The sequence below is a fragment of the Entelurus aequoreus genome, linkage group LG13, assembly GCF_033978785.1.
Source record: "Entelurus aequoreus isolate RoL-2023_Sb linkage group LG13, RoL_Eaeq_v1.1, whole genome shotgun sequence".
In the NCBI taxonomy this organism is placed as follows: domain Eukaryota; kingdom Metazoa; phylum Chordata; class Actinopteri; order Syngnathiformes; family Syngnathidae; genus Entelurus; species Entelurus aequoreus.
The window spans coordinates 17,831,360-17,858,859 of record NC_084743.1 but is presented as its reverse complement, the minus strand read 5'-3'; the positions used below and the strand labels follow the sequence as shown (position 1 = coordinate 17,858,859).

The 27,500-nt window shown below is 37.2% G+C and overlaps 1 protein-coding gene across 3 annotated transcripts in view; it reads left to right on the top strand.

The window, feature by feature from the left end:
* LOC133663222 (frizzled-7-like) overlaps positions 1-21,973 on the top strand; it is a 791,936-nt gene extending 769,963 nt beyond the window's left edge. Inside the window, exons 1-2 of one of the 3 annotated variants that reach the window (XM_062067533.1) lie at positions 1,074-1,233; positions 21,407-21,973. In XM_062067533.1, the coding sequence (XP_061923517.1) occupies positions 21,407-21,832 (426 nt within the window). In that variant the 5' untranslated portion in view covers positions 1,074-1,233 and the 3' untranslated portion in view covers positions 21,833-21,973. Of the gene's footprint in view, positions 1-1,073; positions 1,234-14,547; positions 14,583-21,406 lie in introns of those variants that run through there. The other 2 variants (XM_062067532.1, XM_062067534.1) reach the window with 2 other exon arrangements.
* Positions 21,974-27,500: the final 5,527 nt, after the last annotated feature.

Sequence of the window (27,500 nt, the reverse complement as noted above, 5' to 3'; positions counted from 1 at the left end):
CATACATACATACATACATACATATGTATATACATATATATACAAACATACGTACATACATACATATATATATACAAACATACGTACATATATATATATATATATATATATATATATATATATATATATATATATATATATATATATATATATATATATATATATATATATATATATATATATATATATTTATAAGGGCTGTCAAAGGATTAAGATATTTAATCAGGATTAATCCCATTTTGTTAATGTGACAATTTGTTAAACCCAATTTACAGTAATACATTGAAAATCAGTTGTTGATTTGCGGTAAAAAACAAAACAAACAAACTAGCAGCTCTGGTGCCTACATTTTACTGTAAAATTGCAAGGTTTTTTATGTACAGTAAAAAAAACAAATGTAAATTTTACAGTCAAATTCTGGCAACTAAGCTTTTTTTTTTTTTTTTACCATAAAAAACAGCAGTACTGTTACAGTAATATACACTACATTTTCAGGCGAAATTATTGCAACTTACCTTTTTTTTTTTTTTTTACATTTTAGTAAAAAAAAAATCTACTAAAAAATGCATTAAAAAATGGTGTAATAATAGTATTCACTGTTAGACGCGGCCCTCTGGGCCCAAACATGCCTGCGTTGTGGCCCTCGGTGGAAACCACTCTGACACCTCTGGTGTAAAACATGCAAGTGCTACATTCCGTTTTTCGGGGCGCCCCTGCTGGGGAAGCAGGGAACACTTTTTTTTCTTTCCTTTTTTCTTTCCTAAGGTTTGTTGCAAGCGTGACCCAGTTCCTGATCAGCATTGAGAAATAATGGATGCATGGAGATGATAGACGGAGAGATGACTATTAGTAAGTCTTTTTTACAGGCTAATGAGCGTCTTGCTGTGAAACACACATTCTGCTGGCCAAATAGAAACTTCTTTCAGCGTGTGTGTGTGTGTGTGTGTGTGTGTGTGTGTGTGTGTGTGTGTGTGTGTGTGTGTGTGTGTGTGTGTGTGTGTGTGTGAGAAAAGGGGGGTTGAGTAGTCCAGTACTGTGGCTTCTCTGTGTTGCACTGACAGACATTAACCAGCTGCCTGCATTCCTCGCTCTCTTTCTCCCTCTCCTCATTTTCTTGGTCCGTTTCCCCAGCCCCCCATTCTGCTGACTTCTTACACTCCGCCATGCTCGTTTGTTCTTGCAATCTACCGTCGGCACCGCTCCGTAGTCCAGACCTGGGAAAATTACGGCCCGGTAGGATTTTCAACAAGTTTTCAAATGACTTTTTTTTTTTAGACCTTTAACATCAGACCTAGGCAAAAATAAGCCACATGCGGCCCATTAAGATTGTTCTACATCATTTTTTTAGACCTTTAACATCAAAACTGTCGCCGCCATTATGATGTGCAGTGATGTTTTTAAATGACCGTAACTCTTGAACTATACAAAGTATTTCAATGGCTGGAATATGCGCTTTTGGCTGTTATAGGAGTTATTACGGTAATCTACGTCACAGCAGCTCAGACCAGGAACAAAGCAGATATATTTATATAGATGTATTAGGGCTGCAACTAACGATTAATTTGATAATCGATTAATCTGTCGATTATTACTTCGATTAATCGATTAACAATCAGATAAAAGAGACAAACTACATTTCTATCCTTTCCAGCATTTTATTTAAAAAAAACAGCATACTGGCACCATACTTATTTTGATTATTGTTTCTCAGCTGTTTGTAAATGTTGCAGTTTATAAATAAAGATTTATTTAAAAAAAAAAAAAAAAATTATTTTTTATTTTTTAAAAGCCTCGGACTAAATTAATCGGCAACTATTTTTATAATCGATTTTAATCGATTTAATCGATTAGTTGTTGCCGCCCTAATATATATATATATATATATATATATATATATATATATATATATATATATATATATATATATATATATATATATATATATATATATATATATATATATATATATATATATATATATATTTATATATATATATATATATATATATATATATATATATATATATATATATGTGTATAAATATATATATATATATATGTGTATAAATATATATATATATATATATATATATATATATATATATATATATATATATATATATATATATATATATATATAATATATTATATATATATATATATATATATATATATATATATATATATATATATATATATATATATTCATCTATCCATCTTCTTCCGCTTATCCGAGGTCAGGTCGCGGGGGCAGCAGCCTAAGCAGGGAAGCCCAGACTTCCCTCTCCCCACACTTCGTTCCAGGCCAGCTGGGAGACATAGTCTTCCCAACGTGTCCTGGGTCTTCCCCGTGGCCTCCTACCGGTCGGACGTGCCCTAAACCAGTGGTCCCCAACCACCGGGCCGTGGCCCGGTACCGGTCCGTGGACCGATTGGTACCGGGCTGCGCAAGAAATTTAAAAAATTTAAAAAAATTAAAAACAAAATTTATTTTTATTTTTTAAAATTAAATCAACATAAAAAACACAATATATACATTATATATTAATATAGATCAATACAGTCTGCAGGGATACAGTCCGTAAGCACACATGATTGTATTTCTTTATGAAAAAAAAATATATAAAAAAAAAAAAAAGAAAAAAAAAAAAAGTGTTAATTTCACGACTCTATATATCGGTATCGGTTGATATCAGAATCGGTAATTAAGAGTTTGACAATATCGGAATATTGGATATCGGCAAAAAGCCATTATCGGACATCTCTATTCACAAGTTGCTTCACTTTTCTTATGATTCGGTCCGACCTTGTGAATTAAAACTGGGGTACAAAGTAAATGCCTGTTGCAAAAGCAGGGCATACATGATCCGGATCGTCGCCGAAAACTTGACCACCAGAGCGATTATGTGTAGGGTTTTGAAAAAAGTGGGAAGCACCACAAAGTAGTTGGAAGTGGCGTTCAGCTCTTGCAGGGTAGCAGCTGTTCCAACATGACACTAAGCCACATCCAGACTGCAGTCTGCACATTTGACTTCTAATCACACAGATGAAAGTGGGACAGATTAAGCAGTCAAGGTAAATCCTTGTTGGTCAAAGCAGTGTGGCCAGCCCACATGCCCTCAAATTGAATAACCTCCTTAAACCTGCTGTTGATCCAACTCAAGCCGTGTACATTGCTGCTGTTCACGCGGGAGCTTAAAGACACCGCATGCCTTTCACTTAGTGTTGTCCCCGTGTCAATGTTTTGGTACCGGTACCAAACTGTCTTTCCATACTTTTCCATACTTTTCTAAATAAAGGGACCACAAAATGGCATTATTTTTTGCAATAACATTGTCAGAGTGCAGAAGCGTTACTTACTTTGGATAGGGTTTATTGGACACTAGGATTGTACCGATACCAATAATTTTAGTACCGGTACCAAAATGTATATTTTGATATTTTTCGATACTTTTCTATACTTTTCTAGATAAAGGGGACCACAAAACAAATTGCATTATTGCGGCTGCAAGGCTTTTGACAAAAACAAGAAAGTTTGATCATATTACGCCTATACTGGCTCACCTGCACTGGCTTCCTGTGCACTTAAGATGCGACTTTAAGGTTTTACTACTTACGTATAAAATACTACACGGTTTAGCTCCAGCCTATCTCGCCGATTGTATTGTACCATATGTCCCGACAAGAAATCTGCGTTCAAAGAACTCCGGCTTATTAGTGATTCCAGAGCCAAAAAAAAGTCTGCGGCTATAGAGCGTTTTCTATTCGGGCTCCAGTACTCTGGAATGCCCTCCCGGTAATAGTTAGAGATGCTACCTCAGTAGAAGCATTTAAGTCCCATCTTAAAACTCATTTGTATATCTAGCCTTTAAATAGACCCCCCTTTTTTTAGACCAGTTGATCTGCCGTTTCTTTCTTCTCTCCTCTTCTCCCCTGTCCCTTGCGAGGGTCTCGGTCGTGCCATGGATGAAGTGCCTGGCTGTCCAGAGTCGGGACCCCGGGTGACCACTACCTGCCCTGCCACCTTCGTTGGACATCTCTGCCGCTGCTGACCCGTCTCAGCTCGGGATGGTTTCCCTGCTTGGCCCCGCTGTGGACTGGACTCCCCTGATGTTGGATCCACTGTGGACCTGGACTTTCACAATGTTATGTCAGACCCACTCGACATCCGTTGCTTTCGGTCTCCCCTAGAGGGGGGGGTTACCCACATATGCGGTCCTCTCCAAGTTTCTCATAGTCATTCACCCCCCACGACCCCACACCCCCCCCCACCCCCCCACACATGTACCGAGGATGTCGTTGTGGCTTGTACAGCCCTTTGAGACACTTGTGATTTAGGGCTATATAAATAAACATTGATTGATTGATTGATTGATATTACGATCGAAGAATAATACTGTCCTTAAATAAAATAGTGAACATACTAGACAACTTTTTTTTAGACCAGTTGATCTGCCGTTTGTTTTCTTTTCTCCTCTGCCCCCCTCTCCCTTGTGGAGGGGGGGGGGCACAGGTCCGGTGGCCATGGATGAAGTGCTGGCTGTCCAGAGTCGAGACCCGGAATGGACCGCTTGCCTGTGCATCGGTTAGGGACATCTCTGCGCTGCTGACCTGTCTCCGCTCGGGATGGTCTCCTGCTGGCCCCACTATGGACTAAAAACTATTTAAACCACCTTTGCCGGTTAGTCGGCCTGGCGACATTGCTCTTTTCATGCCACAGTTTTCACGCTTGATTCATGCGACACCACAGTTCATGTTGCTCGTTTCCATAGTTAAAGCTATTTGTTTCATGTCACAGTTTAGTGCGGGTTTCTTGTCTTTAGTTTCATGTTTCATGTCCTAAGTTTTTTGCCTTAGCTTCCGCGTACGATAGGCATGCTTGCCTTCGGGTTGTTTTTAGTTTTTTGTACTTCGTTGCGTTTTAGAGAATAATTAAAAATGTTCCTACCTGCTACCTTTGTCCGGAAATGTCCGATTGCATCCCGGGCAGAGGTGGGTAGTAACGCGCTACATTTACTCCGTTACATCTACTTGAGTAACTTTTGGGATAAATTGTACTTCTAAGAGTAGTTTTAATGCAACATACTTTTACTTTTACTTGAGTATATTTATAGAGAAGAAACACTACTTTTACTCCGCGCCATTTATCTACATTCAGCTCACTACTCGCTACTGATTTTTATCGATCTATTAATGCACGCTTTGTTTGTTTTGGTTTGTCAGACAGACCTTCAAAGTAGGATCTATCGCATGCCTGCGTTTCACCAATCAGATGCAGTCACTGGTGACGTTTGACTCCGTTTCGCCAATCAAACAGAGCCAGGCGGTCACGTGATTAACCGCACATAAAGGTTCAGCGGCAAACAACAAGCTTAAGCTTACATGAACTCAACGTCAAATTTGAGGGCGCACTGCAGTCTCATAGACACACACACACACACACACACACACACACACACACACACACACACACACACACACACACACACGCACAGTCGCACGCACACACACACACGCATGAATAGAAACACCAATCAGTGTGTTCCCAGGTGCAGCCCACACCTATCAGTTTATGGTTTGCGTAAAGGCTTACTTGTTATTTTCCTTTGTAATATCTGCCTACTGAGCCTATGGTGCTGTTAAGTTATTGTGGCTCAATTTGCCTTAATTTTTTCATGTTAATGTATTATTATTTAATGTATATTATTGTTTTAGTTGCTTAAGAGATATTCCCGGCTCTGAATTTGCTCATTGCTATTTTTATGTTTTTGTGCATTATTTGTTGCCGTCATCATTAAACGAACAGGTTACTCATCAGTTACTCAGTACTTGAGTAGTTTTTTCACAACATACTTTGTACTTTTACTCAAGTAAATATTTGGGTGACTACTCCTTACTTTTAGTTGAGTAATAAATCCCTAAAGTAACAGTACTCTTACTTGAGTACAATTTCTGGCTACTCTACCCGCCTCTGATCCCGGGAGAACAATCCTCGCAGTAAGCTGCGAAAAAACTCCACACCATGACAACTTTTTGCCATTGTCGAGCCCCCTACACAAATATAAGAAAGTGAACTTAAGTTCTTAACAAGACAATACATTTTTTGTCGTCGCATAGGACGCCTGCCTCTCCCGTTATCGTAGACAAAAGGGAAGTTGGAAGGCGTGTCCAACGCATATAAAAAGACAGGTGTCACAGTAATTATTGCAGTACACTGCAAAAAGTCAGTGATCAAAAACTAGAAAAAAAATACAAAAATCAGGGGTATTTTATTTGAACTAAGCAAAATTATCTGCCAATAGAACAAGAAAATTTGCCTTGTCAAGACTTTCCAAAACAAGTAAAATTAGCTAACCTCAATGAACCCAAAAATAGCTTAAAATAAGTATATTCTCACTAATAACAAGTGCACTTTTCTTGGTAGAAAAAAAAGAGACCTTTTTGCTCAATATGTTGAAAAATATTCTTAAATGAAGTAAATGCTAGTGCCATTATCTTGACATAATGATAGGCGCTCGTCATTACATTTCTTGAAACCAGCAAACTTATACTAAAACTAATTTATTGTTCTTAATGGAAAGGCAACAAGACAATCGCTTGTTACTCTCGGGGTCTCCTAGCCGCTCAGGCAAATCATATTGTCTAAAAATGCATTTTTCCATCAATAACATGACATCATCGCGCCAAGTGCGTGCTCTTTCAGTCAATTAGTGCGCATATATACAGCCCGGCTGCCGGCCAAATAATGTTTTATAGTAATTTTGAGGAATTTATCTGAATGTGCATGAACTATTTCTGTTCAAAATTGTTTGAAATGTCAAATGTTTAAATATTAACTGTCAGTTTACTGTACTACTATATGAGTACGTATTTTCTAATGTTCCATTGAAAATAAAACCGCAAAGTCCATTTGGCTGTCATCTGTTTTAATTATGAGACACAATTGTGTCAAAGTCATGATTTTTTTTTTGTTCATGCTTAAAATAAGAAATTATTACTTTAAAAAAGTAGTTTTCTACTTGTGAGTGTTGATGACACAGCTTTGCAACACTTGATATTCTAGTTTCAAGCATGTTTTACTCAATATAGGTCATCAAATCTCAGCAACAAGCTGTAATATCTTACTGAGATCATTTAGGACCAAAACCTTTAAAATAAGTAAAACACTCTAACATAAAATCTGCTTAGTGAGAGGAATTATCTTATCAGACAGAAAATAAGCAAATATCACCCTTATTTGAGATATTTCATCTTACTTAGATTTTAGTTTTTGTAGTGTAGGAGGGACAACGATGTCGAACAATACTCAGATATTTATGTTTAACTTGCACATTTTGTGTAATTTTAACAATAATAAAACATTATAAAATACATTATTTACAAGACATAATTGACCCTGTTAGACTAGTACAACCCTAGTTTCACACCGCAAAAACTGAAATCTAAGTAAGATGAAATATCTCAAATAAGGGTGATATTTGCTTATTTTCGGTCTGATGAGATAATTCTTCTCACTATGCAGATTTTATGTGAGAGTGTTTTACTTGTTTTAAGTGTTTTGGTCCTAAATGATCTCAGTAAGATATTACAGCTTGTTGCTGAGATTTGATGACCTATATTGAGTAAAACATGCTTGAAACTAGAATATCAACTGTTGCAAAGCTGTGTCATCAACACTCACAAGTATAAAACTACTTTTTCAAAGTGATAATTTCTTATTTCAAGCAGGAAATAAAAAAATCATGACTTTGACACAATTGTGTCTCATAATTAAAACAGATGACAGCCAAATGGACTTTGCTGTTTTATTTTCAATGAAACACTAAAACATACGTACTCATATAGTAGCACAGTCGGCACATTACAGTAAACAGACAGTTAATATTTAAACATTTAACATGTGACATTTCAAACAATTTTGAACAGAAATAGTTCATGCACATTCAGATACATTCTTAAAAATTACAATTAAATTTTTTTTTGACGCGATGATGTCATGTTATCGATGGAAAAATGCATTTTTAGACAATATGATTTGCGGTTGCCTTGTTGCCTTTCCATTACGAACAATAAATTAGTTTTTAGTATAAGTTTGCTGGTTTCGAGAAATGTAATGCCGAGCGCATATTATTATGTCAAGATAATGGCACTAGCATTTACCTAATTTAAGCACATTTTTCAACATATTGAGCAAAAAGGTCTCATATTTGTTTTTTCTACCAAGAAAAGTGCACTTGTTATTAGTGAGAATATACTTATTTTAAGGTATTTTTGGCTTCATTGAGGTTAGCTAATTAGGGTCCGCCTGTACCCTGTACAAAGGAACCTATTGTTATTGTAAGGTTTTATTATTATTATACCGACCCCACAAAAAACTCTAATTTGACCCACTTAACATGCTTCAAAACTCACCAAATTTGACACACACATCAGGACCTGCGAAAATTGCCATCTAATAAAAAAACCAAACCCCAAAAATCAAAATTGCGCTCTAGCGCCCCCTAGGAAAAAACAAAAACAAACTGCCTGTAACTCCCACTAGGAAGGTCGTAGAGACATGAAACAAAAACTTCTATGTATGTCTGACTTAGACCTACATTTCATAATTTCACATCCCCGGGCAAAAAACAACAGGAAGTTGGCAATTTCCCCTTCAACACAAAAAATGACTAAAAACACTAATTTTTGCCTCTTTGACCTCTAATTTGACCCCCTTAAAATACTTCAAAACTCACCAAACTTCTCACACACATCGGGACTGGTAGAAATTGCGATCTAAAAAAAAACCGAACCCCAAAACTCAAAATTGGGCTCTAGCGCAATTTTTGAATAAAACTGAGACAAAACTGCTCCTCAGAGGAAAACTCAGACAAAACTGCTTGTAACTTCCGGTAGGAACGTCTTAGAGACATGAAACAAATTGCCATCTAATAAAAAAAACCAAACCCCAAAAATCAAAATTGCGCTCTAGCGCCCCCTAGGAAAAACAAAAACAAACTGCCTGTAACTCCCACTAGGAAGGTCGTAGAGACATGAAACCAAAACCTCTATGTAGGTCTGACTTAGACCTACATTTCATAATTTCACATCCTCGGGCAAAAAACAACAGGAAGTTGGTAATTTCCCCTTCAACACAAAAAATGACTAAAAACACTAATTTTTGCCTCTTTGACCTCTAATTTGACCCCCTTAAAATACTTCAAAACTCACCAAACTTTTCACACACATCGGGACTGGTAGAAATTGCGATGTAAAAAAAAACCGAACCCCAAAACTCAAAATTGCGCTCTAGCGCAATTTTTGAATAAAACTGAGACAAAACTGCTCCTCAGAGGAAAACTCAGACAAAACTGCTTGTAACTTCCGGTAGGAACGTCTTAGAGACATGAAACAAATTGCCATCTAATAAAAAAAAACCAAACCCCAAAAATCAAAATTGCGCTCTAGCGCCCCCTAGGAAAAAACAAAAACAAACTGCCTGTAACTCCCACTAGGAAGGTCGTAGAGACATGAAACAAAAACCTCTATGTAGGTCTGACTTAGACCTACATTTCATAATTTCACATCCTCGGGCAAAAAACAACAGGAAGTTGGCAATTTCCCCTTCAACACAAAAAATGACTAAAAACACTCATTTTTTTGCCTCTTTGACCTCTAATTTGACCCCCTTAAAATACTTCAAAACTCACCAAACTTTTCACACACATCGGGACTGGTAGAAATTGCGATGTAAAAAAAAAAACGAACCCCAAAACTCAAAATTGCGCTCTAGCGCAATTTTTGAATAAAACTGAGACAAAACTGCTCCTCAGAGGAAAACTCAGACAAAACTGCTTGTAACTTCCGGTAGGAACGTCTTAGAGACATGAAACAAATTGCCATCTAATAAAAAAAAACAAACCCCAAAAATCAAAATTGCGCTCTAGCGCCCCCTAGGAAAAAACAAAAACAAACTGCCTGTAACTCCCACTAGGAAGGTCGTAGAGACATGAAACAAAAACCTCTATGTAGGTCTGACTTAGACCTACATTTCATAATTTCACATCCTCGGGCAAAAAACAACATGAAGTTGGCAATTTCTCCTTCAACACAAAAAATGACTAAAAACACTAATTTTTGCCTCTTTGATCTCTAGTTTGACCCCCTTAAAATACTTCAAAACTCACCAAACTTTTCACACACATCGGGACTGGTAGAAATTGCGATCTAAAAAAAAAACCAAACCCCAAAAATCAAAATTGCGCTCTAGCGCCCCCTAGGAAAAAACAAAAACAAACTGCCTGTAACTCCCACTAGGAAGGTCGTAGAGACATGAAACAAAAACCTCTATGTAGGTCTGACTTAGACCTACATTTCATAATTTCACATCCTCGGGCAAAAAACAACATGAAGTTGGCAATTTCCCCTTCAACACAAAAAATGACTAAAAACACTAATTTTTGCCTCTTTGATCTCTAGTTTGACCCCCTTAAAATACTTCAAAACTCACCAAACTTTTCACACACATCGGGACTGGTAGAAATTGCGATCTAAAAAAAAACCAAACCCCAAAAATCAAAATTGCGCTCTAGCGCCCCCTAGGAAAAAACAAAAACAAACTGCCTGTAACTCCCACTAGGAAGGTCGTAGAGACATGGAACAAAAACCTCTATGTAGGTCTGACTTAGACCTACATTTCATAATTTCACATCCTCGGGCAAAAAACAACATAAAGTTGGCAATTTCCCCTTCAACACAAAAAAATGACTAAAAACACTCATTTTTTGCCTCTTTGACCTCTAATTTGACCCCCTTAAAATACTTCAAAACTCACCAAACTTTTCACACACATCGGGACTGGTAGAAATTGCGATGTAAAAAAAAACCGAACCCCAAAACTCAAAATTGCGCTCTAGCGCAATTTTTGAATAAAACTGAGACAAAACTGCTCCTCAGAGGAAAACTCAGACAAAACTGCTTGTAACTTCCGGTAGGAACGTCTTAGAGACATGAAACAAATTGCCATCTAATAAAAAAAACAAACCCCAAAAATCAAAATTGCGCTCTAGCGCCCCCTAGGAAAAAACAAAAACAAACTGCCTGTAACTCCCACTAGGAAGGTCATAGAGACATGAAACAAAAACCTCTATGTAGGTCTGACTTAGACCTACATTTCATAATTTCACATCCTCGGGCAAAAAACAACAAGAAGTTGGCAATTTCCCCTTCAACACAAAAAAATGACTAAAAACACTCATTTTCTGCCTCTTTGACCTCTAATTTGACCCCCTTAAAATACTTCAAAACTCACCAAACTTTTCACACACATCGGGACTGGTAGAAATTGCGATCTAAAAAAAAAACCGAACCCCAAAACTCAAAATTGCGCTCTAGCGCAATTTTTGAATAAAACTGAGACAAAACTGCTCCTCAGAGGAAAACTCAGACAAAACTGCTTGTAACTTCCGGTAGGAACGTCTTAGAGACATGAAACAAATACCTCTATGTAGGTCTCACCTTGACCTACATTTCATAGATTGACATCCTTCAGCAAAAATCAACAGGAAGTTTGCAATCCCTCCTTCAAAACAACATTTTTTGTTAAAACCGGTCACCAAACATCACCAACGCTGCTTGCAGCTTTAATTTTACTTGTTTTGGAAAGTCTTGACAAGCCAAATTTTCTTGTTCTATTGGCAGATAATTTTGCTTAGTTCAAGTAAAATACCCCTCATTTATGTATTTTTTTTTTCTTGTTTTGGAACACTGACTTTTTGCAGTGCTCTCTTACTGTACTGCTCCACTTTTGTTTGTTTTTTCCTTGTTTGTTTATTTCATATGGGTCTCCAGTAAAGCTCCAGCTGCAACCAAAAGCAGTCCAAACACCAGGGGTGGGTGGTGGTGTGGGGGGGGTTGGACTGTCTGTAAACCTGCTGGACTGCCTCCATCTGCCTGACCCCTGCACGCGCCACCCCTAGCCACAGACATACACAAGCAAACACGCAGAAGTTACACAACTCAGAGTGTGTCCAGTTGACCCGACGTGGCTACTGCCTTTTATTTACAGTAGCCTTCCTTGACATTTACACTGTGTGCAGTAAACACTTGCAGCACCATAACACCAGATTGTACTTCTTATTTTTTAGTTACTGTCATATTTTACTAGCGAAAGATACCAGAGGCAGTCCTGGCTAGTTTTTTACGCCCTGGGCGAGTCAGGAGCATTGACCAGAAACAAATACTAAACACACACAAAGGTCGTCTCGTGTTAGACAAAAAGATGCGTACCCATTCAATTGGCCCATTTTTTTTTGTTTATTCGCGAATAGCGTTGCCATGGTAACCCGAAATGTTCCCAATTTAGATTTCCGGGCCTGCTATCTGTGCCCCGGACCTACCTCTGGCCGTACTGTGAAGATGGTGCCGAGTGTCCGAATCCGTCGGTTTTAGGTGTAACTGTACAAAAGGAGCTACAGAGCTAGCCTAAAACGATAGCATGCGCACATTAAAATGCTAACACTTAGCAAATGTGCTAACGTTGGCATGCTAACAGTTAGCGTGTCTCACATGTCAACTAATACGGCTGTAAGGTGTATGGCTTCGGAAATAGAGAAAAAAGTTAGAATTAGATGAAAAAGTAAGCATACTTAAGTTAGGTAGCTAGCATACTAAGACTTAGCAAATGTGCTAACGTTAGCATGCTAACAGTTAGCATGTCTCACCTGTCAATTAATACGGCTGTAAGGTGTATGGCTTCGGAAATAAGAGAAAAAAGGGTAAAATTAGATTTTAAAAAGTTAGCATGCTTAAGTTAGCTAGCTAGCATGCTTACACTTAGCAAATGTGCTAACGTTGGCATGCTAAGAGTTAGCATGTTTCACATGTTAATTAATACGGCATATGGCTGCAGAAATAAGAGAAAAAAGTGTAAAATTATATGAAAAAGTTAGCATGCCTAAAACGTTTGCATGCACACATTAAAATGCTAACACTCAGAAAATGTGTTAACGTTGGCATGCTAACAACTAGCATGTCTCACGTGTCAATTGATACGGCTGTGAGGTGTATGGCTTCGGAAATAGAGAAAAAAGTGTAAAATTCGATGAAAAAGTTAACATGCTTGAGTTAGCTAGCTAGCATGCTAACACTTAGCAAATGTGCTAACGTTGGCATGTCTCACATGTCAATTAATACGGCATATGGCTGCGGAAATAAGAGAAAAAAGTGTAAAATTATATGAAAAAGTTAGCATGCCTAAAACGTTTGCATGCACACATTAAAATGCTAACACTCAGAAAATGTGCTAACGTTGGCATGCTAACAGTTAGCATGTCTCACGTGTCAATTGATACGGCTGTAAGGTGTAGGGCTTCGGAAATAGAGAAAAAGTGTAAAATTCGATGAAAAAGTTAACATGCTTGAGTTAGCTAGCTAGCATGCTAACACTTAGCAAATGTGCTAACGTTGGCATGTCTCACATGTCAATTAATACGGCATATGGCTGCGGAAATAAGAGAAAATAGTGTAAAATTATATGAAAAAGTTAGCATGCCTAAAACGTTAGCATGCACACATTAAAATGCTAACACTCAGAAAATGTGTTAACGTTGGCATGCTACCAGTTAGCATGTCTCACATGTCAATTAATACGGCTGTAAGGTGTAGGGCTTCGGAAATAAGATAAAAAAGGGTAAAATTAGATGAAAAAGTTAGCATGCTTAAGTTAGCTAGCTAGCATGCTAACACTTAACAAATGTGCTAACGTTGGCATGCTAACAATTAGCGGGTCTCACATGTCAATTAATACGGCTGTAAGGTGTATGGCTTCGGAAATAGAGAAAAAAGTGTAAAATTAGATGAAAAAGTTAGCATGCTTAAGTTAGCTAGCTACTATGCTAACAATTAGCAAATGTGCTACCAGTTAGCATGTCTCACATGTCAATTAATACGTCTGTAAGGTGTATGGCCTTGTAAAATTAGATGAAAAAGTTAGCATGCTTAAGTTAGCTAGCTAGCATCCTATCTTTTGCATGCTAAAAGTTAACAAGTGTCACCTACCAAGTTATATGACTCTGGGGGAAACGGTTGCAAAAGTAGCTCAAAACGTAAGCATGCTAATGTTAGCATGCTAGCAAGCTAACGTGAGCATGATAATAGCTAGCCTGTGTCACATACCAAGTTATATGACTCTAAGGTGTGTGGCTGGGGAATTAGAGAGAAAAAAAAGAGTACAAAAGGGAGGGTGCAGGAATTATCTTTCAGGAGGGATGACCACCTGTCCAGGCCTGGGAGAGTCAGGTTGGCAGCTGGAGTGACGCCGCAGCTGTCGAGGAAGAGGATACGCTCAGGAAGGGCGTTGTTGCTTGAGACCGTGAAACGGCCACCGTTGACGAGCGTGAGATGGACGCTTTGTCTGCCAACATGAAGGCAGAGTGCCGGACGGACGCTTTTGCAGATAGCAAAGAAGGTGGTAGCGTCTGGGGAGGACCCACCGGTGGCGGATCCGGTGGTGGCGTCCGCAGGCGGCTGGCTGGTGCATTCTGTCACGATACCGCACGGTCTGGGGTTGATGCCGTGATCCGAGAATGCAGGAAAGGCAGGCGGTGCGTAAGTAGAAGGCCCTTTTATTAGGGACTCATCAGCGTATCGAAAAACAAAGCCACATGTAAAAATGCCAGAAATAGCAACTAACAGGACATCCATCCATCCATCCATCCATCTTCCGCTTATCCGAGGTCGGACTTCCCTCTCCCCAGCCACTTCCCGAGGCGCTCCTAGGCCAGCCGGGAGACATAGTCTTCCCAACGTGTCCTGGGTCTTCCCCGTGGCCTGCTACCGGTCGGACGTGCCCGAAACACCTCCCTAGGGAGGCGTTCGGGTGGCATCCTGACCAGATGCCCGAACCACCTCATCTGGCTCCTCTCCATGTTCCCTACTAAAGGGGACCAAATATGCCAAATTCATTATTTGTTTGCATTTGGGATCTGCATAAGTCCTACAAATGGGACATCCAACCATGGAGGCATTGCGGCAATGTTTATAAAACAATCTTGCCTTCCTTCATACTTCCTCCAAAAGAGCCTTTTGGGTTATTCCCATTGTTTACGTCCACACCATATATGGTCAAGTTTTACTGGAAGAGTTTTGTGCGAGTCCGTCTTTGTAGTCCGAAGTTGTAGTCCTTCTTCTTCTTTATAACGGTCGATATTTCTCGATATCGAGCTAATTAAACTGTCTCACATTGGTGCATTATTTCAGTTCCTGTATCAATCGGTTGCATAATTTTCAGCCGCATACTGATATGCTAAAAATTAAGTTAAAGTTAAAGTTAAAGTTAAAGTCCCAACGATTGTCACACACACACACTGGGTGTGGTGAAATTACCCTCCGCATTGGACCCATCCCCTTGTTCCACCCCCTGGGAGGTGAGGGGAGCAGTGAGCGGTGGTGTGTGCCGCGCTCGAGAATCATTTTTGGTGATTTAACCCCCCAATTCCAACCCGTTGATGCTAAGTCCCAAGCAGGGAGGCAATGGGTCCCATTTTTGTAGTCTTTGGTATGACTCGGCCGGGGTTTGAGCTCACGACCTCCCAGTCTCAGGGCGAACACGCTAACCACAAGGCCACTGAGCTGGGTTATTCCCAATGTTGACGTTCATACCATATACGGTCAAGTTTTACTGGAAGAATTTTGTGCGAGTCCGTCTTTGTAGTCCTTTTTCTTCTCTAAAGCGATCGATATTTCTCGATATCGAGCTAATTAAACTGGCTCGCATTATTTCAGTTCCTGTATCAATCGGTTGCATCATTTTCAGCCGCATACTGATGTGCTAAAAATTAAGTTCAAGTTAAAGTTAAAGTCCCGACGATTGTCACACACACACTGGGTGTGGTGAAATTACCCTCTGCATTTGACCTATCCCCTTGTTCCACCCCCTGGGAGGTGGGGGGAGCAGTGAGCAGCAGTGTGCGTAGCGCTCAGGAATCATTTTTGGTGATTTAACCCCCAAATCCAGGGTTAGGGTTAGTTTTAGGGCGAACACGCTAACCACAAGGCCACTGAGCTGGGCTATTCCCAATGTTGACGTTCATACCATATATGGTCAAGTTTTACTGGAAGAGTTTTGTGCGAGTCCGTCTTTGTAGTCCTTTTTCTTCTCTAAAGCGATCAATATTTCTCGATATCGAGCTAATTAAACTGGCTCGTATTATTTCAGTTCCTGTATCAATCGGTTGCATCATTTTCAGCCGCATACTGATGTGCTAAAAATTAAGTTCAAGTTCAAGTTAAAGTCCCAACGATTGTCACACACACACTGGGTGTGGTGAAATTACCCTCTGCATTTGACCCATCCCCTTCTTCCACCTCCTGGGAGGTGAGGGGAGCAGTGAGCAGCGGTGTGTGCCGCGCTCGGGAATTATTTTTGGTGATTTAACCCCCAAATCCAACCCTTGATGCAGAGTGCCAAGCAGGGAGACAATGGGTCCCATTTTTGTAGTCTTTGCTATGACTCGGCCGGGGTTTGAACTCACAACCTCCCAGTCTCAGGGCGAACACGCTAACCACAAGGCCACTGAGCTGGGTTATTCCCAATGTTGACGTTCATACCATATACGGTCAAGTTTCACTGGAAGAGTTTTGTGCGAGTCCGTCTTTGTAGTCCTTTTTCTTCTCTAAAGCGATCAGTATTTCTCGATATCGAGCTAATTAAAATGGCTCGCATTATTTCAGTTCCTGTATCAATCGGTTGCATAATTTTCAGCCGCATACTGATGTGCTAAAAATTAAGTTCAAGTTAAAGTTAAAATCCCGACGATTGTCACACACACACTGGGTGTGGTGAAATTACCCTCTGCATTTGACCCATCCCTTTGTTCCATCCCCTGGGAGGTGAGGGGAGCAGTGAGCAGCAGTGTGCGTCACGCTCAGAAATCATTTTTGGTGATTTAACCCCCAAATCCAGGGTTAGGGTTAGTTTTAGGGCGAACACGCTAACCACAAGGCCACTGAGCTGGGCTATTCCCAATGTTGACGTTCATACCATATATGGTCAAGTTTTACTGGAAGAGTTTTGTGCGAGTCCGTCTTTGTAGTCCTTTTTCTTCTCTATAACGATCAATATTTCTCGATATCGAGCTCATTAAACTGGCTCGCATTGGTGCATTATTTTAGTTCCTGTATCAATCGGTTGCATAATTTTCATCCGCATACTGATGTGGGTTAAGGTTAGGGTTAGGGTGTGCGAGTCCGTCTTTGTAGTCCAAAGTTGTAGTCCTTTTATTTCCTCTATAACGATCGATATTTCTCGATATCGAGCTAATTAAACTGGCTCGCATTATTTCAGGTCCTGTATCAGTCAGTTGCATAATTTTCATCCGCATACGGATGTGCTAAAAGTTGTCAGTGTTGTTGCTTTTGATCGCAAGTGACGACCTTTCTCGTGAATATTCTCATGTTCCGCTAAACTTCCCTTTGTTGATAAATTGTCTTTCTTTTAGTGTTGCCAACTCGTTCGTCCATCGTTTTGGCTCATTGAGGTCTAGGTTTGGGAAAGACCCCGAAGGGAAACCCCAGTGTGCTGAGAGTCTTAACCAGGAACTTCACTGGCCGGTGTCTTTAATTATGACACAGTCGTGTACACAGACACTTGACCCCACCAATGACAACAATTGTGTCATCACAAGGGGCCCGCATGTTGAATCAATCTCTCGCAGCCATAACCGGAGCGCCTGAATGTAGTTTAGGAGACGGACACATAACGGAAGCCTGGTGTCTGCTGACGAGACAATATCATTGTTTTGCTTTTACACGAAAACAAGTCCCAAACCTACTCATCCAAACAAGCTGCTTTTCTTTTAAATGGGGGTAAGTGCATTGATGTATTTCAGGGTTTTCTTTTCTTAAAGGGGCCCTATGATGATTTTGACCTATACAATACAATACATTACACCTCTGCAATTTGACTCACGAGAAGTCATTAGTTTGACAAGGAATCTTATCCACAGGAACATTTCATTCATTTTAATAGTCTGACAAATTAGATGCTGCTATCGTGTTACCCTACACCTACCCTAGTCATAGTGCAAAAAAATAATTTCAACCAACACAAAAAGTCAACACACATTGTCACACATAACACAACCTGCTCACTAAACTTTGTGAACATTATATAGATTGAGAAGCATTTACTTATATGACCAATGCGAACAACCTACACTAGTCATAGTGCAAAAAATGTTTTTCAAATAAAATAAATCCAACCAACACAAAATGTCAACACACATGGTCACACATAACACAACCTGCTCACTAAACATTGTGAACATTATATAATTTGAGAAGCATTGACTTATGTGAGCCAATGCGAACAATCTACCCTAGTCATAGTGCAAAAAATAAAAAAAATAAAAATAAAAATCCAACCAACACAAAATGGTCACACATAACACAACCTGCTCACTAAACGTTGTGAACATTATATAATTTGAGAAGCATTGACTTATATGACCCAATGCAACAACCTACCCTAGTCATAGTGCAACATTTTTTATAAACAAATCCAACCAACACAAAATGTCAACACACATGGTCACACATAACACAACCTGCTCACTAAACTTTGTGAAAATTATATAGATTGTGAAGCATTTACTTGTATGACCCGATGCGAACAATCTACACGAGTCACAGTGCAAAAATTTAAAAAAAATTAAAAATCCAACCAACACAAAATGTCAACACACATGGTCAAACATAACACAACCTGCTCACCAAACGTTGTGAACATTATATAATTTGAGAAGCATTAACTTATATGACCCAATGTCAACAACCTACCCTAGTCATAGTCAATCAATCAATCAATCAATCAATCAATCAATCAATCAATCAATGTTTATTTATATATAGTGCAAACGTATTTTTTTTAATAATAATCCAACCAACACAAAATGCCAACACACATAGTCACACATAACACAACCTGCTCGCTAAACTTTGTGAACATTATATAGATTGTGAAGCATTTACTTGTATGTCCCAATGTGAACAACCTACCCTAGTCATAGTGCAACAAAAAAAACAATCCAAAAAATCCAACCAACACAAAACGTCAACACACATGGTCACACATAACACAACCTGCTCACTAAACTTTGTGAACATTATAAAAAAAACATCCACGCGCCAAAAAAAATTCTAAATGAACCCTATTTAAATCCATAATAAAGCATGATAGAAGAAATACCAAACACTCTCCACACTTATCCATGTTTGGCACTTTTTAGCTGCTTGATGTTTCTGAATGATTGCAAAACTTTAAGAAGGTCGTCACAGAAGTAAACAAGGTAAGAGTCGAACTTTCACATACTCTTAATAACCAAGTATATTAATTATATAGCCTTTATATTAATATAATATGCACACACACACACACACACACACACACACACACACACACACACACACACACACGCATATATGTACATATACATCTTGCCTTCCGTCTGAATGCAGCTGAGATAGGCTCCAGCACCCCCCGCGCCCCCGAAAGGGACAAGTGGTAGAAAATGGATGGATGGACGGCGGTTTTTGGATGTTCTCAGAGGGTTTTATGGGCGCAATAGTGTACTCCTATTAACCGCTTTGTTAGCCACCTCGTGCTTGCCGTATTTTACGACTTAGAATTCATTAAAAAAGAAAAACATGCATGTGCCTGTCTTACATAATGAATGTGACAACCTACACAACCTACACTAGTCATAGTGCAAAAAAAAAAAAAAGTATCCAACCAACACAAAATGTCAACACACATGGTCACATATAACACAACCTGCTCACTGAACTTTGTGGACATTATATAGATTGAGAAGCATTTATTTATATGACCCAATACGAACAACCTACCCCTAGTCATAATGCAAAAAACATCTACAAAATCCAACCAACACACAATGTCAACACACATGGTCACACATAACACAACCTGCTCACTAAACGTTGTGAACATTATATAATTTGAGAAGCATCGACTTATATGACCCAATGCGAACAACCTACCCTAGTCATAGTGCAAAAAAAAACCCCTCAAAAAACTAATGCAACCAACAAAAAAACGTCAACACACATGGTCACACATAACACAACCTGCTTTCCGAACTTTGTGAACATTATATAGATTGAGAAGCATTTACTTATATGACCCAATGCAAACAACCTACCCTAGGCATAGTGCAAAAAAAAATAAAAAAAATCTATCTAACAAACACAAAATGTCAACACACATGGTCACACATAACACTACCGGCTCACTAAACTTTGTGAACATTATATAGATTGAGAAGCATTTACTTATATGACCCAATGCGAACAACCTACCCTAGGCATAGTGCAAAAAATAAATAAAAAAATATATCTAACAAACACAAAATGTCAACACACATGGTCACACATAACACTACCGGCTCACTAAACTTTGTGAACATTATATAGATTGAGAAGCATTTACTTATATGACCCAATGCGAACAACCTACCCTAGTCATAGTGCAAAAAAAATAATTATAATCTATCTAACAAACACAAAATGTCAACACACATGGTCACACATAACACAACCGGCTCACTAAACTTTGTGAACATTATTAAAAAAAAAACGTCCACGCGCCATAATAAAGCATGATGGAAGAAATACCAAGCACTTTCCACACTTATCCATGTTTGGCACTTTTTAGCTGCTTGATGTTTCTGAACAATTGATAAACTTTATGAAGGTCGTCACAGAAGTAAACAAGGTAAGAGTCGAACTTTCACATACTCTTAATAACCAAGTATATTAATTATATAGCCTTTATATGAATATAATATGCACGCACACACACACACACACACACACACACACACACACACACACACACACACACACACACACACGCACACATATATGTATATATACATCCCGCCTTCCGTCCGAATGAAGCTGAGATAGGCTCCAGCACCCCCCGCGACCCCGAAAGGAACAAGCGGTAGAAAATGGATGGATGGACGGCGGTTTTTGGAGGTTTTTAGAGGGTTTTATGGGCACAAAAGTGTACTCCTATTAACGGCTCTGTTAGCCACCTCGTGCTTGCCGTATTTTACGACTTAGAATTCATTAAAAAAGAAAAACATGCATGTGCCTGTCTTACATAATGATTGTGAATGATATTCCAAAAAAAGTGCAGTTCCCCTTTAATAACTACAAAAGGCACATGTAAAAAAAACATGTTGAAGTTGTAAAAAAGTGGGAGGTGTTTCTTCTGAAAGAGCAGTAAAAGTGCAACTTGAGGACTTTTCTTATGACTGCAACTTTGACTGAGTTTTGTTTTGGATAAAGTAGATAATTCCTTTTTACGATGAGGTTTATCATTCCAAACTGCGTGTGTGTGCAGATGTTGTTGCTGCTGTGCGGGATGTCGAGCTTCTCTCCCGTTATTGCCGACGGACTCTCGGAGCGGCGTGTCGGTGCGTGCCAGCCGGTCTCCATCCCGCAGTGCGCCGACGTGCCCTACAACCAGACCATCATGCCGAATCTCCTGGGCCACAACAACCAGGAGGAGGCGGCGCTGGCGATGCGCTCCTTCCAGCCGCTGCTGAGCTCCGGTTGCTCGGCGGAGCTCACGTTCTTCCTGTGCGCGGCGTACGCGCCGGTGTGCACCGTGCTGGAGGAGGCCGTCCCGCCGTGTCGGGGGCTGTGCGAGTCGGTGCGGCGAGGATGCGCGGCCCGCATAGCCGAAGGAGGCGTCCAGTGGCCGGACAGACTTCGATGCGAGGAACTCCCCGTGGAAGGAAGCCTGTGCGTGGGCAACACCACCTAACTCGCAGAAGGACAACTTCTTTGGCTTTTCCCCTTCCGCCATTTTAATCTACTTTATGACAAATGGTTGGAAAATGGTCTGAGGAATAAATATACTCGTGTTAAACAATTTCAAAGTATCAAATAATAAAGTTCATAAAGGTTTCCCTCAGATTGCCAATATGCATGTAGCGGTGGGGGCGGGGTCAATATGACGTTATCACATATGACGTCATAATTAGTTTAATTAGTGATAATACATATAATTTCTTTAAAAAGGCTAAACAAATGTTATACATACTTCATAAAACAAATTTGTGTCATTATTTATTAGTATTTATATAACTTTTTTTTCTTAAATACATATATATATATATATATATATATATATATATATATATATATATATATATATATATATATATATTTATATATATAAATGTATATATATATATATATATATATATATATATATATATATATATATATATATATATATATATGTATATATATATATATATATATATATATATATATATATATATATATATATATATATATATATATATATATATATATATATAGGCTAAACAAATGTTATACATACTCCCTAAAACAAATTTGTGTCATTATTTATTAGTATTTATATAACTTTTTTTTCTTGAATACATATATATATATACATATATATATATATATAAATGTATATATATATATATATATATATATATATATATATATATATATATATATATATATATATATATATATATATATATATATATATATATATATATATATATATATATATATATATATATATATGCTAAACAAATGTTATACATACTTCCTAAAACAAATTTGTGTCATTATTTATTAGTATTTATATAACTTTTTTTTCTTAAATACATATATATATATATATATATATATATATATATATATATATATATATATATATATATATATATATATATATATATATATATATATATATATATATATATATTTATATATATAAATGTATATATATATATATATATATATATATATATATATATAAATGTATATATATATATATATATATATATATATATATATATATATATACATTTATATATATATATATATATATATATGTATTTAAGAAAAAAAAGTTATATAAATACTAATAAATAACCAACTCAGGTATTTCATATATATATATATATATATATATATATACACATATATATATATATATATATATATATATATATATATATATATATATATATATATATATATATATATATATATATATATATATATATATATATATATATACATATATACATATATATATATATATATATATATATATATATATATATATATATATATATATATATATATATATATATGAAATACTTGACTTTCAGTGAATTCTAGCTATATATATATGTATATATATATATATATTTATTTTATTTACATAAAAGAAATACTTGAATTTCAGTGTTGCGGTGGCTATCCATTAGATGGCAGTATTGTCCTGTTTAACTTCTCCGTTCATGATGAGTATATCATTTCGGCCACCGTGTTCAATTGAGAAGTCTGTTCTACATATTTACAGGCAACATACATACACCTTCCCCTTCGAACTGTCCTGGATGAACTGAAATCCTTGTTTCCATTCGTTTTGGAACTTGCAAGCGTATTTCTTCATCTTGCTCGTCGACGGCGTCGCCAGGTCTGTAATTTCCTCGTTCTTCTGCTTCGTCTCCTTGTTGTGTGCGCAGTTGTGCACTCTACTCTCTAAAAGCCCTAGATGTTATGACGTCATTGGGCAGGCAAGCTGTTTATATTGTGGGAAAGCGGACGTGAGAACAGGCTGTCCCCACTCAGTCTCAGGTCCGCATTGAGCTGGAGGGGGCGTGGCCTCCAGCTCCGGCTGAATACCGGGAGTTTGTCGGGAGAAAATCTCTGCCGGGAGGTTGTCGGGAGAGGCGCTGAATACCGGGATTCTCCCGCTAAAAACGGGAGGGTTGGCAAGTATAGTTATATGAGGCATAAATAACCAACTGAGAAGGTGCCTGGTATGTTAACGTAACATATTATGGTAAGAGTCATTCAAATAACTATAACATATAGAACATGCTATACGTTTACCAAACAATCTGTCACTCCTAATCGCTAAATCCCATGAAATCTTATACGTCTAGTCTCTTACGTGAATGAGCTAAATAATATTATTTGGTATTTTACGGTAATGTGTTAATAATGTTACACATAAGTCGCTCCTGAGTATAAGTCGCACCCCCCGGCCAAACTATGAAAAAAACTGCGACTTATAGTACGAAAAACACGGTACATACTATGCAAACATAAAAAAGCTTGTTGTGAAAAATTTAGTTGGAATTTCACAAGAAAAAGGTCACAATTTCACAAGAAAAACTTACAATTTTGGCAGTTATGATAAAAGTCGTTATTTTATTCAACGCAAGTCAAACTTTTACAAGAAAAACTAAACATGTGTGCAGCATTATGATAAAAGTTGGAATTTTACTCAATAACAGTCGCAATTTGACAAGAAAATGTTGTCAGTTTTATTAAAAGAGTCATAATTTTACTCGACAAAAGTCACAATTGTATAAGAAAACTTTTGAAAGTATCATAATAATAATCGTAATTTTACTTGGCAAAATGATGACAAAAGTCATAATTTTACCTTAAAAATGTCACTATTTTACAAGAACAACAGAAAAATTGACACTATTGTGATAAAAGTCAGAATTTTATATGACAAATGTCACAATTTTGCATTAAAAAGTAATAATTTTACGAGAAAATATCGCAATATTACAGAAACAGAAATAATATGAGAAATTGTTCCCAATTTTGTAAGAATAAAGACGACACATTGTGAGAAAAACACTGCTTTGAGTAAAAAAAAAAGTATTTTAAATTTTTCGTTTTTAATAGTTTTTTAATCTTCATTATTTACCTCAAGTTATTACAGTATGTCTCGATATACATATATATATATATTTTTTTTTTCAATAATTTTCCCCAAAGGGGGCGCGTTTCAATTACTTACACACACTTATTTCATATGTTGGCCAGAGGGGGAGCACTTGAATTTTTTACACACACTTGTTATTTCATATGTTGACCAGAGGGGGAGCGCTTTTAAAACCAATAGATTTCACTCGCAATTTGACAAGAAAATGTTGTCAATTTTATGAAAAGAGTCATAATTGTACTCGACAAAGTCACAATTTTATAAGAAAACTTTTGGCAATATAATAATAATAATCGGAATTTTACCTGGCAAAATTATGACAAAAGTCATAATTTCACTCCAAAAATGTCACTATTTAACAAGAACAACAAACAAATTGTCACTATTGTGATAAAAGTCAGAATTTTAGAGGACAAATGTCACCATTTTGCATTAAAAAGTAATAATTTAACATGAAAAAAAAAAAAAAATTACGAGAAAATATTGCAATGTTACAGAAACAGAAAGAATATGAGAAATTGTTCCCAATTTTATAAGAAAAAAGTCGACACATTGTGAGAAAAATTCATTTTTATTTTTGTTAAAATGTTTCGTTTTTAATAGTTTTTTAATCTTCATTATTTACCTCAAGTTATTATAGTATGTCTCTATATACATATTTATGTATTTAATTTTTTTTTATTTTGGCCAAAGGAGGCGCATTTCAATTACTTACACACACTTATTCCATATGTTGGCCAGAGGGGGAGCCCTTGAATTTTTTACACACACTTGTTATTTCATATGTTGACCACAGGGGGAGCACTTTTAAAACCAATAGATTTCACTCGCAATTTGACAAGAAAGTGTTGGCAATTTTATGAAAAGAGTCATAATTTTACTCGACAAAAGTCACAATTTTATAAGAAAACTTTTAGCAATATTATAATAGCAATCGGAATTTTACTTGGCTAAATTATGACAAAAGTCATCATTTTACTCCAAAAATGTCACTATTTTACAAGAACAACAGAAAAATTGGCACGATGGTGATAAAAGTCAGAATTTTAGATGACAAATGTCACCATTTTGCATTAAAAAGTAATAATTTAACATGAAAAAAAAAAAAAATTACGAGAAAATATTGCAATATTACAGAAACAGAGAGAATATGAGAAATTGTTCCCAATTTTATAAGAAAAAAGTCGACACATTGTGAGAAAAATTCATTTTTATTTTATTAAAAATGTTTAGTTTTTAATAGTTTTTTAATCTTCATTATTTACCTCAAGTTATTATAGTATGTCTCTATATACATTTTTTTTTTTTTTTTTTTTTTTTTTTTGGCCATAAAAAAAAGGAATAATTTTACGGGAAAATATTGCAATATTACAGAAACAGAAAGAATATGATAAATTGTTCCCAATTTTATAAGAACAAAGTTGACACATTGTGAGAAAAACACTGCTTTTAGTAAAAAAAAAAGTATTTTAAATTTTAAATTTTTTTAGTTTTTTAATATTCATTATTTACCTCAAGTTATTACAGTATGTCTCGCTATACATATCTATTTAAAAAAAAAAAATTTTGGCCAAAGGAGGCGCATTTCAATTACTTACACACACTTATTCCATATGTTGGCCAGAGGGGGAGCACTTCAATTTTTTACACACACTTGTTATTTCATATGTTGACCAGAGGGGGAGCACTTTTAAAACCGACACACAGACAATCTGTAAAATCCCTCCTTTTTGAGACCACCCTAATTTTGAGAGATTTCACCACCAGGGGTGCAAATGAGACATTCTCTATTAGATGCAAAGGTTTTCTGTATTGGGACCATGATTTTGGTCCTAACTAGTTCACCGGTCCTCATATGGAAGGTACTTTTCCTTACTGATGTCTCAAGGAGGGTAGAAATACAAGAACACACACACACACACAGGCCACAAAGTGAGGGTGGTGTGGGCGGTTCTTGTTGGCCTTGCTGCATTTGGTTTCTTGCCTGGGTGAGATGAAAGGAGGTGGGGGGTGGGTTTCTGGCGTGGGGGAGGGGACAGGAAGAAGAGAGAAGGTCGGGGAGGCAGGAGGAGGAGAAGAAATCCAGTCGGAGAAGCATGGGCTCTAAAGAAAAGTCAGCAGAGTTCCCTGCTGTCAGCTCGCCTCTGAACAAGAAGTGGGCTTGTATTGAAACAGGCCAAAAGGTCAATTTGGACTCACGGGGGCCTGAAAGCAATAGTTTAGCAAAATGCGATGGGATTTGTTCCGTGAACAAACTGCAAAACTAAGCACGACTTTTTCACTGGTGAAATTGTATTCAAGTACAACACACTTTCTTTAAAATCTATTCGACTATTCAAAGGGGAACTGCACTTTTTTTTTAGAATGTTGCCTATCATTCACAATCCTTATGCATAAGACAATAACACTTTCTTTCCACTGCATTCTAAATCGTAAATAAACACTAGCAAAAGTCAGCTAAGAATGGAGGAGGTAGCGGCATTTCCATTGCAGTTTTTCGCTAAATAAAAGCGATATTCCTGAAGTTTCAATAAACTACATTTGCGACTTGTAGGTGGGCAAATTAAGGCCCGGGGGCCACATGCGGCCAGTTAAATTTTTTTTAGATCTTTAAGATGGAAAGCGTAGCTGCCATTATGATGTGCAGTGATGTTTTCCAAAGAGCGTAAGCCTTGAACTATACAAA